We start from the raw sequence: 15,968 nt of genomic DNA on the forward strand, positions 1-15,968 counted from the left end.
TCGCTGCAACCAGTGTAACCAGCACTCTGTAAGAACAAACCCTCTCTCGGAGGAGCTGCAGAAGTTTGTGCTGTGGCTTCTTGGAGAGGATTCCTGGGAATGCAGCAACACCGAGGTGTGAGATCCTGCCTCACCCCTTCCCTCACTGCTGCAGGGTACAGGAAGCTGCTGTCAGAGCTGGAGGAAGGGCTGATCACATCGGGGGACTCGTTCCACATCCGCCTGAACCTGAACATCTCCAGCCAGCTGGACTGCTGCTCGCTGTCCGTGCGGTGTGACGAGATCGTTCACATCCTGGACACCATGTACCAGGGCAGGTGTGAGTGGCTCTGTGCCAGGGTGGATCCGTTCACGGACAGGGACCTGGAAATGGGGACCATCCCCAGCTACAGCAGGTGAGTGTGATGCTGAGTGACTATGACTGAGAGCAGTGGCTCTGTGAACAGGGACATGAATAACTGCTGTAAGGAAAGAGGTATATGTCTTAATTTTTGACATAAGAGCTGGTGATGTTAAACTGTAATACAAACTATAAAGCTGTAGAAAAGACACTCCAGATGTTACTTGAAAGAATAATGTGGCTTACTCAAAAAAGTATCATATGAAAATATGCCATGGAGATTCTTTAATCCTTAACTGCACTGCAGTCCTGCTCATTATTTTGTTCCTGCATATACTGCATGGTTCAGTCAGTCCTCACTGCTATTTCTATTCAATCCTTTCTGTAGGCACAAAGCCACTACAATCCAGCTTTCTTGTGAGTGGTTTCAAAAATGTCTTGATCAATGTGATTCCATTCTTTCTTTCAGAGCCCAGCAACTCCTTTTGGTGAAGCTGCAGCGGTTGATGCAAAGAGGAAGCAAAGATGAGACAGAAAACTCCTACAACACCCTTCGGGCACTCCGGGTAAGTGTGTACAAACAAGGTCTTCTGAACACCTGATACTTCTCTGATACTTGTTTTTCATTTTTCTCTTTTCATCATCAGTTTACAGAAAGTCCTGCTTACACTCTGTGTAGGTTTTGGTTGTGCCAAGAAATGGGCACCTTATGTTGACTTTAAATTATATTGTCCCTCTCAGTGAACATAGATCTGACTTACAATTAACCCTTCCAGCTCTGAGGGAGCACACTTTGAAAGTCAAGTCTCTGTTCTGTGTTTTAGTTAATCCTTTCTGTCCTTCTCAGCCTGTAAACCTCTAATGCACCTTCATTTGCACATGAGGAAGAAGATGTGTCCTTGGAGTTAATAATCAGAATTATGTCTCTCCTATTGTGAACAAACCTCTAACCCACAGAGCCTGTTTTCCCACATTTAGAAAGACTTGTCTCTTCCAACTTACATGCTATGGAGAGAATTGGGATTATCAAGTCTTCACACATGATAGCCCTTCTAGTTTCTCCTTTTCCACCAGTGAAAGTAATTTGATTTTTCTTTCTTTAGACCCAAAAAATTCCGTCTTTGCATAATCAAAACTACCTTTCGGGTGTATTAGTTACCATAAGTTATTTTTAGAGTCTGGGAGACACATGTGCTTCTAACATTTGCAAAGGCAGGTAGACAGTGCTTGTACTTGATTTCAGTCAAGGTGAAGTGTCACACATTCCTTCTCTACTCGTGTCCCCACTGACCAAAGGGACAGAGGTCACTGGCAGAGGTGCTGGTGAAAGCAAGAGCTTTGCATGCTCTTTCTTGGTGCAGAAATTACTTCTTTCTTAAGGTGTGGAGAGCAGTCTCCTGTGAAAAAGGGGATGTGGAAGAGCAGTGAATGAGCAGGGTTTCTCAGCTCGGACCGTGCTATGTCTGCAGTTCTTTAGAACATTGTATCTGGGATAGATATCAATCACTAGCCCTTTAATTTGAAATATGAAGTATCTGCTTTTGCTTGTTTTGTTTCTCAATTGTTTTGATTAAAAACCAAACAAACAAACACACAGAAAAAGAGGGTGGGGAAGAAAAATTCCTGTGTTATTTTTTGATAGAATACATTGCAGCCAGAGGAGCCTGCCCAGCCCAATGACCCAAAAACCAGCCCTCGCCTGTCCAGAGCCAGCTTTCTTTTGGGCCAGATTTTACAGGTAATAAAGTTCAAATCCTCAATGCAGTGTCTGAAATAGTGGATCTGAACAGCAGATATTCTCAGGCTATCCTAATTCCCCCAGAAATCCCAGCTCAGGTACAGAGGTTGTATCTAGGAATTTATTCCTATCAAAAAGAGATTTAATACATGAAAGAGAAGGATGGGTTGTGTTTTCTCTGGTGATGTGGGGTGTTCATTTTTAAGAGCATGCCTGCCATTACGATGTACCTTGAGGAATCCCACACGTCTGCCATCAGAGGCTGAAATGTGTTTTGCTTGAACCATAAGGACAAATCCATTGGGCTAGACCAAATCTCCAAGTCTGTGAGATAAGGCTCCATCAGAAAATAGTCCTTTATTTGTGGGTCAGTGACTCTGAGCGTGACAGAGGCTGTGTGGGTGAAAGATAAAGTCTTGTGAAGGAAGGTGGTTGTGAAGGTTAGCAAATACACAGGAGGAGGAATTAATATTTGGATAGAGGAATAGCAGGGTGGGCGAGGAAGGAAAGCATGAAACCTGTTTCTCATGTGTAAAATGACTGTAAGAAGATGCCATTTGGGAGATTTTAAGTCCCTCTGGTAGAGCAAAGAAGAGGCAGTTTGGGTATAACATGTGATACATTTGAGCACATGCTCTGGGTATGTTACTCTGCTGAGGGCACAGCAGTGCTTGTACTGGTGATGGCAGGGAGCTCTGTGAAGGGAAACCGTGCCTCCTAAGAGCAGAGAACAAAACAAGAAATCCCAAAGGGGATTAGCAAAGGCTCTGAATCAGATCTGTGATATTTAAAGAGTCTTACAATTCAGTCAGCAGATCCACGGAGTCCTGTCTTTGATAGACACTGGTAATTCAGACCTCGTAGGTAACACGTGCTGGCTGATGAATACATGGGGGAATAAATAACGCAAGAAATGAGAGTCAAATCCCTTTTTTTTTTTTTTTTTTGTTCACCTTTTCAGTTTGTCAGTAGGTCTGAAAACAAATACAAGCGCATGAACAGCAACGAGCGCGTCCGCATCGTCACCGGCTGGCCCTCCGGTCTGGCACGCACCTCCTCGGAAGCAAAGAGGCAGTTGCCTGAGAAACTAGAAGGTATGGATATAAAACAGCTTTTCCACACGTGGCACTGATACAAGGGCCTACATAAACATCCAACATAACAGCATGGCTGAGAAAAGTGTCCCAGGCCCTGCCTGTCACTGGCATTTGTGGTCCCATCTGCAAAAATTCAACAGCAATTGAGACCCAAACTGATTCTGCTAAAAGTGCTTGGGGCACTAAGCCCTCATGAGCAAGTTTAGGACACTGAAACTTTCTGTTTGGCTGGAAGTTCTTCCTGGGTGCTTTCTTGCTTTTTGTTCAAAAACATTGAACTCAAAGAGAGTCGAGCTAAGAAGCAGAAAGAGTCCCCAAACAAGTGTCGTGCTGAAGAGATTACGGAATAATCTCCTGAAAGCGAAAGGCACTTGAATTACTTAGCATTAGGTTGGCCATCATGCTGCTGCATCCACACTAAAGACAACCCTGGCAAAAAGGAAAAGAGGACCAGCATGACTGACCATGTTATTTCTGGTTCACGTGTTTCTCCTTCTTTTTCTCCAAATATTGATGGAGAGGAAACCAGAGGATGAATGTCTCTTGTTCTTTGCTCAGATCTGGATTCTGAAAGTGAAATCAATAAGAAGCTCAGTCTGATCCCCTATAGCCTGGTGAGGCCCATCCACTGTGAGCGCAGGCGCCCCGTGCTTTTCACCCCCACCATGCTCGCCAAGCCCTTGGTACAGAAGCTTCTCAACTCTGGAGGTGCCCTGGAATTCAACATCTGCAAGCCAGGTAATGGGATAAAAGAGGGCCACGACTTCCACCCCTCAGTGCTGGAAATATGAACATCTATATGCTCAGACACGTAGGGCCATGAACATGGGAGAGTTGCTTGAGGTACTTCAAGTCACATCAGAGTGATGTGTAGCTGTAAATCCTGCTTTTTTGAGACTATCTGAGATATTTGAATGTTTCTGAGACAGCCAGTGCACATGGTTATGAGATTCTGTGTCTATAAATATTATCCATGTGTATGCTGTGTGGTTGCTAGGCTGCCCCTCAGAGACTGAAATGCTGTGAGTGCTCTTTCTGTTTGCATACTGTTTGCATACTGCATATCTAGGCAATGTGAAATTTTGATTAATTTGTTTCTAGTATTTGCTATTATGAGGAATATCTTCCCTAGAGCGACTTTAGGTTTCTGTCTCATCCAAGCTGTGAAGATTGTGCATTTGATCTACTCGAAAGACTGATTTTCTTCCATGCTAAGTATTTACTATTAAAGCAATAGCAGTACCGTGATGGCTGGAGGGCAGGATTGTACACAACACAGCATTAAACAGAGCTGACGTTTCATTTTTACACTAATATTGAATACCCACCGCACAGAATGCAGCCTTACAGTCATCCAGACACAGAAACTGAGAAGTTAAGTATTATAATAAATATCCCCTGTCTTGTAACATAAAACAAAAGCTTTGATGTAGAGCTGCAATTCACAAGGGGGCCGGTACCACACATTGCAACCTAAGCCAAATTTTTTTGAAACTTTAAACACAAATGTTGGAACACTAAACCCTTGCTTTAGGATGCTGTGCTGAAGAGACCTTCTTTTTTTAGCGCTTCTCAGCATCCTCCATCCCTGAACTGTTACTATATAACATTAGGTGCTGGAATTGTATTTACTGTTTTAATTTAATGCCTTCATAGTGCTGTAGTAATTGCCCAAGGACTCATTGGTGCAGGATATAGCTGAGATGCTCAGCTGTGATCAGATTAGGCTTTAATTGAATTCAATGGAAGAAATGAGGCAGCTGTTAAGACAATTCATTGCTCGTCTTCCTTCCCTGAACCATCCTTGCATCCCGGGTGAAGTATTATTGGATAGTTTTCTACGTGTTCTGCTGTTGTAAACTTGATTTTGTCCCCATCCACATCTCTTTCTAGACATTGTAACAAAGGAAGAGTTCTTAAGGAAGCAAAGGACAGAGACTGTCATCTTCAGCAGAGAAAAGAATCTGAACACGTACGAATGTATTGTACCTGCCAATATCGAGGCTGTCACTGCCAAGGTGTGCAGAGTCCTCAGTGTCCCTTCACTGGGCTGACTGTGAACCTCTCTGCAACGCTTTGAATAAGAGACTGACCAATTTACAGCTGCATGTTCTCTCTCTTGCCCGTCTTCAACCTCAGATTTGTATTTATTCCCCCCAATGGCTTTTATTTGTGCTCTCGCTTCTCCTTTCCTTTTCCATCCTCAGCCATATCCTTTTATATTCTCCCTCATTCCTTGTGATGACCCACATTGATGCAGCAAAATATCCTTTCATTTTCTATGCTCCATCCCTTATTCATTTCCTTTTCATATCATAAGCACATATGAATACATGAGAGAGTAAGAGATACAAGGACCTAGACAAAGGAAAGGAAAGCCTGAAACCCAGAGACAGGGGTGTTCAGAACAAAGATAACAATGCCAAAGACAGAGATCTGATGTCAAATAGAGTAGATTTGATGCACAGCATGGAAAAAAAGGAGAATTAAAGGGATGCTTTTTCTCTCATAAGTAGTTGCAGTAGATGTTCTTTCTGAACAAAGAGCAAGTCTGTGTGTTTGTGTCTATATGTAAAACTGGTATTTTATCATACTTTTCATCTTTGGAGCAAATCATTTCTATTTAAACCTTTTTTAAAAAGCTGTTAAGCTCAGCTGTTATTTGTCTGACTGGTTTAAACTAGTAGGAGGAGCTGGACTTTAAATGTATATTTGATTAAAAGGTTTTAAATCAGTACAATGGTAAATAGAGAGCTTTCCAGCTGACCCCTTAAGGGATGGATACCTTTATCATGAGATTCCAGAGCAGTGAATGTTCCTTTGTGACAATGTTATGACTTTGTTTTTAGAACAAGCATTGTCTCCTGGAGGCTGGAATAAGCTGCACAAAGGATTTAATCAAAGCCAAGATATATCCTATTGTTCTCTTTATCAGAGTCTCAGAGAAAAACATCAAGAGATTCAGGTAACATATCAAACCTTTTGCATATTTGATGTTCCGTCTTATTCAGTGAATAACTCTTGAGTCCAATAATGTTCTCACTGAGAGAAATAAAGGACCTCATCTCTCCTAATGTATGTGCACTGTTTCCTCCCGTGACTCCTCCCTGAAATCTTACAACCAGAGGAAGCAGGAATTCCCCAAATCTAGCACTCTTTCACTGTCACTGGCAGCAATGAGCATTGTGGGAGGATGAGACCGAAGAATATGTGTTTTTCTCTGTGCTCAGCCCTCCCACAGCATTTCTTAAGGTAATGCTGGCTGGAAGAGGGAAGGTCGTAAACACTTGCACTCTCCTCCACTCAATCCTCTTAAATTGTTTCCCCATAGCAAAAATGTTTCCTTGGGGTAGCATGGAGGTAAGGGGAGGGTAGGCCTGGAGTAGCTGTGTTCTCCACTGCTTTTATTGCTTGTATATAGTTAGTAGACAGTAAATTCTTGATGGGACAGCTGGGACTACGGGATTAACTCAAACTGTAAGACGTTTATTTTTGGTCTGCTCATTTGATACAGGAAACTACTGCCAAAGCCGGAGGCTGAGGATGAGTTTTTACGTATGTGCCGTCTGAAGGAGAAAGAGCTGGAGGCGCTGCCCTGCCTTTATGCCTCTGTGGAGGCAGATGCTTGGAGCAGCATTGAGGATCTCATCCGAACAGTAAAAGACAGGATCATAGAGGAGCAGCGGAAAACCATCTGGGTGGATGAAGATCAGCTGTGAAAAAAACAGTGGGTGAAATGGAACTCCTTGGCGACCAAAGGACACGCCCAGGTGGAGCGGGGGTTCCCAGAATTCTCTGTTAGGTGCCCAGAGCTCACTCCTGTTTCACCCTTGCTGGCTGAGGATGCATGTATGGAATGGAACTGGAGCTGTGTTGAAGAGCCTGGGTGCTGGGATCCAGGCTGTGGGTCAGGCCACAGCCACCGCCACAACTCCTGATCCACCAGCACCTCCTAAGGGACAGCAGATGTTTAACCCATGAGAACAAAGATACTGAGAGGGAGTTGGGGGTAATTTATTACGTTAAAAAAATATGGATCTCATTTGGCTCAATGAAAACATCTGATGAGACCAAGTAAGTGGAATCTGAGAGGAATAAAGCGTGGGGATTGGGCTACAGGATGTGGAACTGAGGTGAGATTCTGATCATACCCAGTTGAGGAAGATGAAGGTTGGTTGGTAGCAGCAGCATCAGAACCACTGATGGCTGGAGCAGCTCTATAGCCTTGTTTTTCCATAACCATTTTAATCAGAAGAGAAGAAAATAGCTATTCTTCCTGGCATTAATTAAAATGAAAGCTCCAGTTTTATTTAACAGTCTTGAAGGTTTCCTTTGTAGTCCTGGCACTTATAGGAAAATAGATTCCATTGTCCCAGTGGCACATCAGATCTTTCCAGATCTGCCAATATTTCGTTTAGTTTATCCCTGCCTCTGCATCATGTTCATTTGTGCATCTCTCAATTTTTAACTTTTTTTTTTTTTTTAATTTGTGGAAAATACCATGGTGCTTCCTCCAGACGACAGGTTTCTCTGTTTCTCCACTGAAATATTTCTCTACATCATTGCCTGCCAACATGCCTGCTCTCAACAGGAGGGGACTGTTCTGAGAGGAAGAAAAGGAGAATTTCATAAGCCAGTAATTGCTGTGAACCCCTGAGTCCTTGACCTCTGTGAGGTGATTGACAGCGAGGAGACCCATGAGCACCACCCTGGGCTGGGGCCAAGGAGGAGAATTCTTTCACGTGACTAAGGAGACCACGTCCCATTTTCAAAAGCACTTAAGTCCTGGGAGAGTTTAAGTTCTGCTGGTCAGGAGTGGGGCTCAGACTCCTAAATCTCGTCAGTCTTTTAACATCTTTCCTCTATACATCAGATACTGTGTTGAGATTGCCAAATTGGTTCAATAAAACTGACCCGATGATAACGACCTGCGCAATTGCTGATCTGAAATGCAATAAAAATTGACCTACAGATGAATTGTCCTCGGATCCTTTGCTCCTTGCCATATCCCTCCCTTTTAGGATGCATTTATTCAATTACAAATTTACCTCTGCTTCTGTGTTCATCCCAACTCCCCCATCTTGGGTCTGCAGGCTGGTGTGCACCAGCTGGCAAGAAAATATGATCAGAATCCAAACAAAACATCTGGCCTGGCTGCCCTCGCTAGATTAGCTGCTCCCTTGTCTTTGCAATGAGCTCCTGGTGCTGTGGGTGTCTCTCAGGTAGACTGGATCAGTTCTTGTTGGCTTGTGGGATTGTGCTTTTCTGCTCCTCTCTTTTACGCACATCATTTTTTAACTAATGGAACCTTCTAGAAGTAATTTATGTCACTTTGCATCTAATTTCTGCGACTGCGTTTCTCAAGTTATTAATGTTTGAAAGGCTGTTCATAGCTGCCACTTCTTGGAGAATAGCTTTTTACCTGCCCAGTGCCATCTGCTTGGACTGTGCAAGCAGGGGGCTACTTCTGTGTGCAATCTCCTCGCAGAACGCACAGGCTGCACACACGATTTGCAGCTCCCTCCAGGGCAAAGAACAACAACCAGTTGGGGTATATATAGAACAAATTGGATGATTCTTCAGAGATCCTCTGTAGCTCAAGCAGAAATAAGAAAGTATCAGTTGGAAGAACTAAGCCTTCCAGGAGCGTTTTGCATTCATTCCTAATGTCCTGATAATGCAACCTTGCGGAACAGCTGCCTGTGGTTTGTTCCTGCCCCTCTTGTGAAAGCTTTTGAGTCCACAGCTGAGTGCTGGGAGGGACTGTAGGAACATTTCTCAGCTGCTTCAGCAAGAAGTTCAGCCAGGTCAGCGTCAGATGCCTCCAGGAGCAACCAGCTGACTGCTCACCGGACAGAACGCGGAGGATGTCCGTGTCCCACTGGCTGTGCCACAGGGATCAGTACCATCTCCTGGAATGGCTGGAACAGATGGCTGGTGGGGCAGAGGGGATGGAGCATCTCAGGCTGCCATGGTTGTTTCTGCAGTGATCTGATCTCACCGCAGCTTTATGTCTGAGCCCTCTGTACACGGACAACAGCTGTGGATGTGATTTATCCCACTTCACTTTCGGCACAGGAAAGGCACATGTCAAACTCTGGAGGAGGTTCCTTCTGCACTAAACAGAGATACACCTCCAAAGAGTTGTTTGTCTGACTTACTGGAGGTGGCTATCTAAGGGTGAGATGAATTGCCCTCTGAACTGTCTGGGGTTTTCATAGACTACAGAAAGAAACAAGAGAATTAGCCTGGCCTTTAGCATTTAGCTTTTTGATCTGTAATTTAGGACAGCTAAACCACCTTATGGGAAAAGTGGAACTAGAGATTGTGGCAGAGAACAAGAGATCTAATTATTTCTGTGAAACAAGAGAGGAATGAATACGTGGAACAGTCTTTTCTTCTCTGTATCCAAGTACATCTGTAAATTCCCAGCTCTGCAGGTGCTGTAAGGCATTGTGGTTGTCAACTCACGTGGTGCAAAACAACCAGTACCTGTCAGGTGAAGTTCATGACACAGCTGTGTGCTGTAGCCTGCACAACCCTCATCTCTCTGTGACAGTGGAGAGGGACTGAAAACTCTATTCCCTCTTGACTTCTGCGTGTGAACTCAAAGAGCAGATCTGTACCTCGAGTTGAGCTGCAGAACAGCCACAAAGTGAAAGAGGCCACTGTCATTTACGCTGGCTGGGAGGTGGTTGTGGTCTAGATCTAAGTGCTATCCCTCTGAATTGGAGGAAATCAACCTCTGCATCTTCTGAAATATATTCAAATCTTGAAAAGAGGCCATGATTTCCCCTAAATGTCAGAGGACTGGAATCAGTGTGGATTCCAAGTCCTGCACTGGCAGATTTGAAAGTGCAGACTTGGAACTTGGGCTGTAGATCGTTGTGGTATTTTCCATTCTGCTAAATCATACTTGTGAGGTGTCACTTGAAGCCACCAGCCACTTCCCTCCTCACATGCACATCCCATATACACAAACCTGGGCTCAAATGCACAAATGCCCAGCCAGGCATAGCCAGCTTCAGGAGGGATTGTGTGGCTGAAAAACTGGAAGCGATAATTAAGAAAACAAACATCGAAGGGTAAGGATGGGACAAGTTTTGTGTTGGGCGGTTTTGTATTGTTAGACAGCACTTGCTGTGAGATTTGGGACCAATAACTGGACTTGCAGGTGCCACCAAAGCTCAGATTATTATCTAAATCAGTCTAATAAAGAAGAAAATCAAGCTGCACACCTGGGTTTGAACTGGAGGCCATGCTTGGATAGCAGAGCTCAGGCCCAGCTCTGACAGACCCGTGTCAGGATCCCAGGGGTATATCCCTACCCAAGGTAAGCAACATTTACAGCACAACCCATTTCAAAATTACTCCTGGTTCTTAATTAAAGTCTGGGAACATTTCTCAGTAGTTTGAATTTTAAGTTAGAAAGGAGGTAACAGAAAGTCCGGAAATTGCCCTGTGCTTGGTCTGCTGCTTTTGCTGTAAAAGGCGTAAAATGTAGAATAATAACTGCCTTTCAAAATGGATTATTTGAAAACTACTTCTTCTTGCCTTTAAGAGCTCACAAGAGCTTGTTGGAAAATTTTTCAGATGTAGATTGCTCTTTTGAAAATGTCATTGAAAAATTGCCCACTAGAAAATGCAATTGGAAATTTTTTCAGTGGAATATTGTTCTGTTAGAAAACATGTTTTCATCTAAATCAATTGTCTATGGAAATGTCCCCATTCTAACATTTCATTTTCTAAAAATCTAAAGGATTTCAATAATACTGAGCCAGTCCTTTTCAATATTTCACATACTTGCAATCTTTTACCTGAAAGCGTTTTTTTTTTAAAATTTTTAATTTTTGTAGTTGAAATATTTTTAAAAGGACTGCATTTAAACGCTTGATTGGAACACTTGTTGTATTTGATGTTTACATACTACAAAATGATGGAGGTAATGGCTTATAGCTCTCAGATGTGGTATAATGTCTGTGATCACGAGAGGAAAATCCAACTGAGTTTGGCTTTGCGTTTTGTTTAACTCTGCTGCAAAAATGATGTATTATATAAGTCGGTATCACGCAGTTCAGCACATTGGGGAATTGTTGCAGGTAAAAATTTCATGCAAACTTTATTACACAGAATTGGATATTCCTTTGAATCAGAAATCTGGCTGGAGGCAAAGCTGTCAATCGGTCCTGCTGCAGCTCAGACAGCTCTGGCAGCACAATTTGCAAGGGGGTAGGAACACACACAAAGCAGACTTGAGCCTACAAACTTTAAGTGGAGATAGATGCCAGAGCTGGAAAAATGCCTATAAACCTGTTAGAGGTTTCTGTTTTCTTTCATGCCAAGCTATTTTCTTGGCCTAGGGTTGGAAAACTCAGCAGCAAGGATGGAGTCAGAGGCACTGCTTGGGCTGAGCCCCGGAGCTGCCATGAGGGTCTCAGCACTGCATGGGCACACAGGCTGAGCTGTCTAAACAGCATTTATTATTATGCTGTTCCCTGGAGACTGGAAAAGCAAGACATAGAAGTCTGGGGCTTCTGGAAGAGCAACATCCTAGGATTTCGCAATTATTTGTATTGTGTACTCCAAGTAATTCTGCCTTAATCAGCTTATACCGTGAAAATGTCTTCCCCTTTGGTGCACTTTCCATCTCCCTTGCTCTCATTCAGTTCTGAGAATTGAATAGCACCTCACAAAGAGGTGCGTGATTTCAACCAGGATTGTGCTTCAGTTCTTATAAGTTACTTTGTTTTCTTCATTTCTCCTCCTTGCTCAGTTCCCAGAGTTGTTTGCCCTCCAAAAAGGGTAAAACAAGGGCTGATTCAGGCTGTGCAGCTGCAAGATGCTTCATCAGAGCACTGCCCTATGCAGTGGTCTAGTGCATCAAAAGATTCAGGAAAGGCTGTAAATTGAAATTGCAGAAAAACCTTTTGCTTTTCCAGACTCACTTATAGAAGGAAAGGAGGCTCTCCCAAGGATCGAGGCAATGGGCCTTTTGGCTTTGGAGACCAAATCCAGTGTGCTTTTTGTTTCAAGCACAGTGACTAGGGCTCTTTAGCACTGGCAGCTTGGATGGCTGTACAGTCATTGGCATAGCAGGAGTTACACTGTCAGTGCTGTGCTGGACTCCTGCCCACACAGGACCTGCAGGAACTGGGGGAACCATTCTGTCCAACCCTTTCCTGAACAGAAATCCCAATTCAGCCAACCCAGGGTTGAAAAACTTGGCATGACATTTCCTCCCCCATCTTTCAGGTACTGCAGAGTTCTGCTGTGTTCCCAGAAATCACACTTGGTATCTCTGTAAAACTCTCTGTCCCTCAGGATCGATGCTGTACCCAAACACTGAAGAACCTGTGCCATTTTCACAGGACTTTTCCTCTGTTCCTTGTAAATTTTCATCTCTGAGGCTGCCAAAGCAAACAGGTGGCCTCCCATGCCTGCAATGTTCACCTGCAGAACTAATGCTGCTTTATGAAGAAGGTGCTGTTAACGTCCTGGTACAGATGGAGCACGTGGACAGAGAGCTGAGGGGACTTGTCCACAGGGGCCAGCAACATGACCTGGCTCCCCTTGGGCTATGCTGCTCTATCTCAAGACTCTGAATAAAGGTTTAATTCCATCTGGCAGCTGCATCAAGGGTTAGAGTGGTACCTGCCCCAAGTGGTGAGATCTCTAGTTTGATTTGAGAACCCTACCAGTAAGCCAAGTTAAAACAACAGGAAGCTCATCTACCCTCCCTCCTCCACCTCCTTTTTTTCTGTTCCTCTGCTGTGGAAACTGTCTGATGTTCAGATCAGAGGCTCTCCGAGGTTAAATGCACCATTAGTCACTAGAAAAAAAAGGGAAAAACCAGACCCTTTAAAAGCAGATGGTAGATGATAGAGAACCTGTTTGAGAGTAACTATCTACAACAGCATGTCTGCCTCATCAGATATTAGCATCAAAAGCTGTCTGACAATTTAGCAACAAACAGCAATATTGATTTTCTTCTGAAGCGCAGATGCAGAAAGACAAAGATGGAGAGATGGCTCTTTCAGAGGATCCCCATCATGCCTGGGCAAAGATGAGGCAGTAAAGTACCTGCATCTCCCAGTTCCATCAGGGTGGTACGAGCAGCCTGCAGGTTAGAGGTTACGGAGGGATATGTGGGGTAGATCCACTTCAGGCTTGTCAGGAGCCTGTGCAGAATGAAGAGTTACCATCCCAGGGATGAAGAACTGGGACCAGTGCCAGGACCAGGCTACTCCCAACAGGGAAAATGGGAAGTAGTGCAAAGTAGTGGAGCTGGGATGGAGTGTGGAAGAGCCCTGGGATGCAGCTTGCATCCCTTACTGCAAAGCAATCTGAACAGCACTAGCTACCTCTCCACCTGTCCCTCTCTCAGATACAGCAGCCATCCTGACTTTTCAAGGCACTGCCAACAAACTTACCTCAACAATCTGGAAAAATTCCGCTTGAGGGCTAAGACTTCTTTCTTTATTTCCTGTCTCATTAACTTCTTTTTCACAAGCTGGTAGAAAAGCCTCCTGGTGGTCAGCAGTTGGCTCTTGGAACCATTTCTTGATGACAAGTGCTTGGTGTATCCAGTTCTTTGGACAACATCTCCCTACTTCTGATTTAAATTCACTGCAGCCAGTGGTCTCACATCAATTATGTACGCTGCTCCTTGTGTCTGAAATGTCAGTGAATCTGATAATTTTTGCTCACAGAGGTGGGGAACTAACAAGGATCTCTGGCACAGCCTGCAGTGATTGCATCTACCAAGGCATTAGCAAAACAGCAAGGAAACAGAAGCAGACACTGACAATTGCTGAAGTTCAACCCCCTGCTCAAACACTGGTATTCAGGGAGTAACTCCTGACAGTGCTCAGGAAGGCACCAGGGCACAGCAGGACAGTGCTCAGGAAGGGCTACTCAAGGCCCATCTCTAGCTGCGGTCATGGGGACATTCAGAATGTTCAGGAAAGAAAAAAAAAACAAACACGCTAAGAAGTAAAGAATATTTCATAATCAAACTGATTTATTCCTGGCATAAACAGGCACAATTCCATTAGCCTTCAGTTCTGTCTAAATATGCACCAAAAGGAACTAAGCTGGATATCGACTCTGACCTAGTTGGAGTTCTTTATACCAGCATCACTGTACTGTTAAAATACTGCTTTAAGAGCCAATTTTGGGCTGTTGCCTTCGTTTTTGCACCCTAGACAAAGCCAGTGGGGTAAATTTCTATTAAGTGAATGTGAAAAATTAATGCCTGGTTCTGAGTGAACATTTATAAATATCAAATCCAGCGGTTTACAGGAGTTTCTCTCCTAAGGAGCTCGGCCCTCAGAGCCCTGTGGTGGTCGTGGTGTGTCTGGCCAGGCTCCTGGATCTCCAGCACCTTCCAAACACAACCTGGTGCTGGGGAGATTCAGCTTTGTCCCTGTAGCAGCTCTGCAGCATTTCCTTCGCCATATCCTGGTGCTGAGCTGATTTGCTCATTATCAGATTGCTGTTTATTAATCAAAGCAGTAACAATGGGACGGAGGAGCTGGAATACAGCACAGACAGTGCTTCATTTGTTCCAATTGATTTTCCTATCACATTTTAGTACTACTATTTACTTTGTATGCCTCGGGAAGATTGAACTGCACTGTGCAGTAGGGATATGTATTTGAATTTCTCTTCTCTTTAGCCCTTGCTATTTCTGTGGTGATAGAACAGTGGGTTCTTCCAGCAACTAAGCCATGACCTTCTCTGCTCTAAAACAGCATATGAAGATTTTGTGATAATGAGAATCCACCAGTGTGTGAAGTCCTGCAGGTGGAGTCCAAGGGAAATCCATGAGAATCATGGACACTGAGCACAGATTAGCTCTCCAAGATGACACCTTCCAAATCCTCAGCACTGACCAGAACCACTGAAGCAGCTGGAAGGTACAAGCAGAAAGAACAGCCCCACACCCGTGCTTGGGCTGGGACGATCTTCTGTCAGGGTGACATTTAATTTGCAGTAAAATTAATGGGGCTGATGGTGATGATGTTTCTTCCTGCTCCTTCCTAGCTCTTCTCTAATGTCTTAGATCACGAGCTGGATCTTGCAGACTTGAGCCAGCACATCTAAGCCATCAGGGAAGAGCAGATGATTACTGTCAGGAGGCACGTGGTGCTTTATGGAAGCTGACGTGCGGGTCAACAGAAAGACACAGGATGGCACAAGCTGTAAGGCTGCATTAATCATCTCCTTGCCATTAACAAGGCTCACTGGGGAACCAAAAGCAACTTAAAAACTGCCTGAAAAAAACTATCAAAATCTGTGGCGAAGCTCCTATTTTCAGCACAGCAGGGATTTCACTCCAGAGATTTATAAGCGTTTGAACTATATTTACTCTGAAATTGCCCCATTCAGTGAGTACAACAGGAAACTCATGGTTGGCTGCAGCTGGAGGTGTGAGATGCAGTTGCGTGGGGAGGTGATGAGAATATCTGTTTAACAAAAGCTTTATTTCCTACACTAATTTTAGAATTAGCCTGGCTGAGGACTGAAGAGGAGGCAGCTCACAGGTGGCAGCACATGTCATCAGTGGAGCTCAAAACACAAACCACAGAGAGTCAGCTGAGCTGAAAGTTTCGTTGGCTCCTCACTCTCACTGGGAATGTGAGAGCCCCTCACGCAGGAATTTCTTCGTTCTCACAAGTTTTATCTTGCTGAGATGCTGGTTTGTAACTTAGGCAGAATGGGTGACTGTGTGTGCATGTGTAAACACACATCTCTGTGCACCACACAGCAGAGTGAGTCCACACAGATACAA

General features: G+C 44.1%; 1 protein-coding gene across 3 annotated transcripts in view; it reads left to right on the forward strand.

The window, feature by feature from the left end:
* CARD11 (caspase recruitment domain family member 11) overlaps positions 1 to 7,303 on the forward strand; it is a 43,720-nt gene extending 36,417 nt beyond the window's left edge. For all 3 annotated transcript variants that reach the window (XM_050317844.1, XM_050317845.1, XM_050317846.1), the window contains exons 17-24: positions 155 to 395; positions 810 to 906; positions 1,983 to 2,078; positions 3,040 to 3,172; positions 3,734 to 3,913; positions 5,069 to 5,193; positions 6,025 to 6,140; positions 6,690 to 7,303. In XM_050317844.1, coding sequence (XP_050173801.1) covers positions 155 to 395; positions 810 to 906; positions 1,983 to 2,078; positions 3,040 to 3,172; positions 3,734 to 3,913; positions 5,069 to 5,193; positions 6,025 to 6,140; positions 6,690 to 6,894 — 1,193 coding nt within the window. In that variant the 3' untranslated portion in view covers positions 6,895 to 7,303. The remainder of the gene's footprint in view (positions 1 to 154; positions 396 to 809; positions 907 to 1,982; positions 2,079 to 3,039; positions 3,173 to 3,733; positions 3,914 to 5,068; positions 5,194 to 6,024; positions 6,141 to 6,689) is intronic.
* Positions 7,304 to 15,968: the final 8,665 nt, after the last annotated feature.

This window comes from Myiozetetes cayanensis, unplaced genomic scaffold (genome assembly GCF_022539395.1).
Source record: "Myiozetetes cayanensis isolate MyiCay16 unplaced genomic scaffold, myiCay2020 scf20-37, whole genome shotgun sequence".
Lineage (NCBI taxonomy): Eukaryota > Metazoa > Chordata > Aves > Passeriformes > Tyrannidae > Myiozetetes > Myiozetetes cayanensis.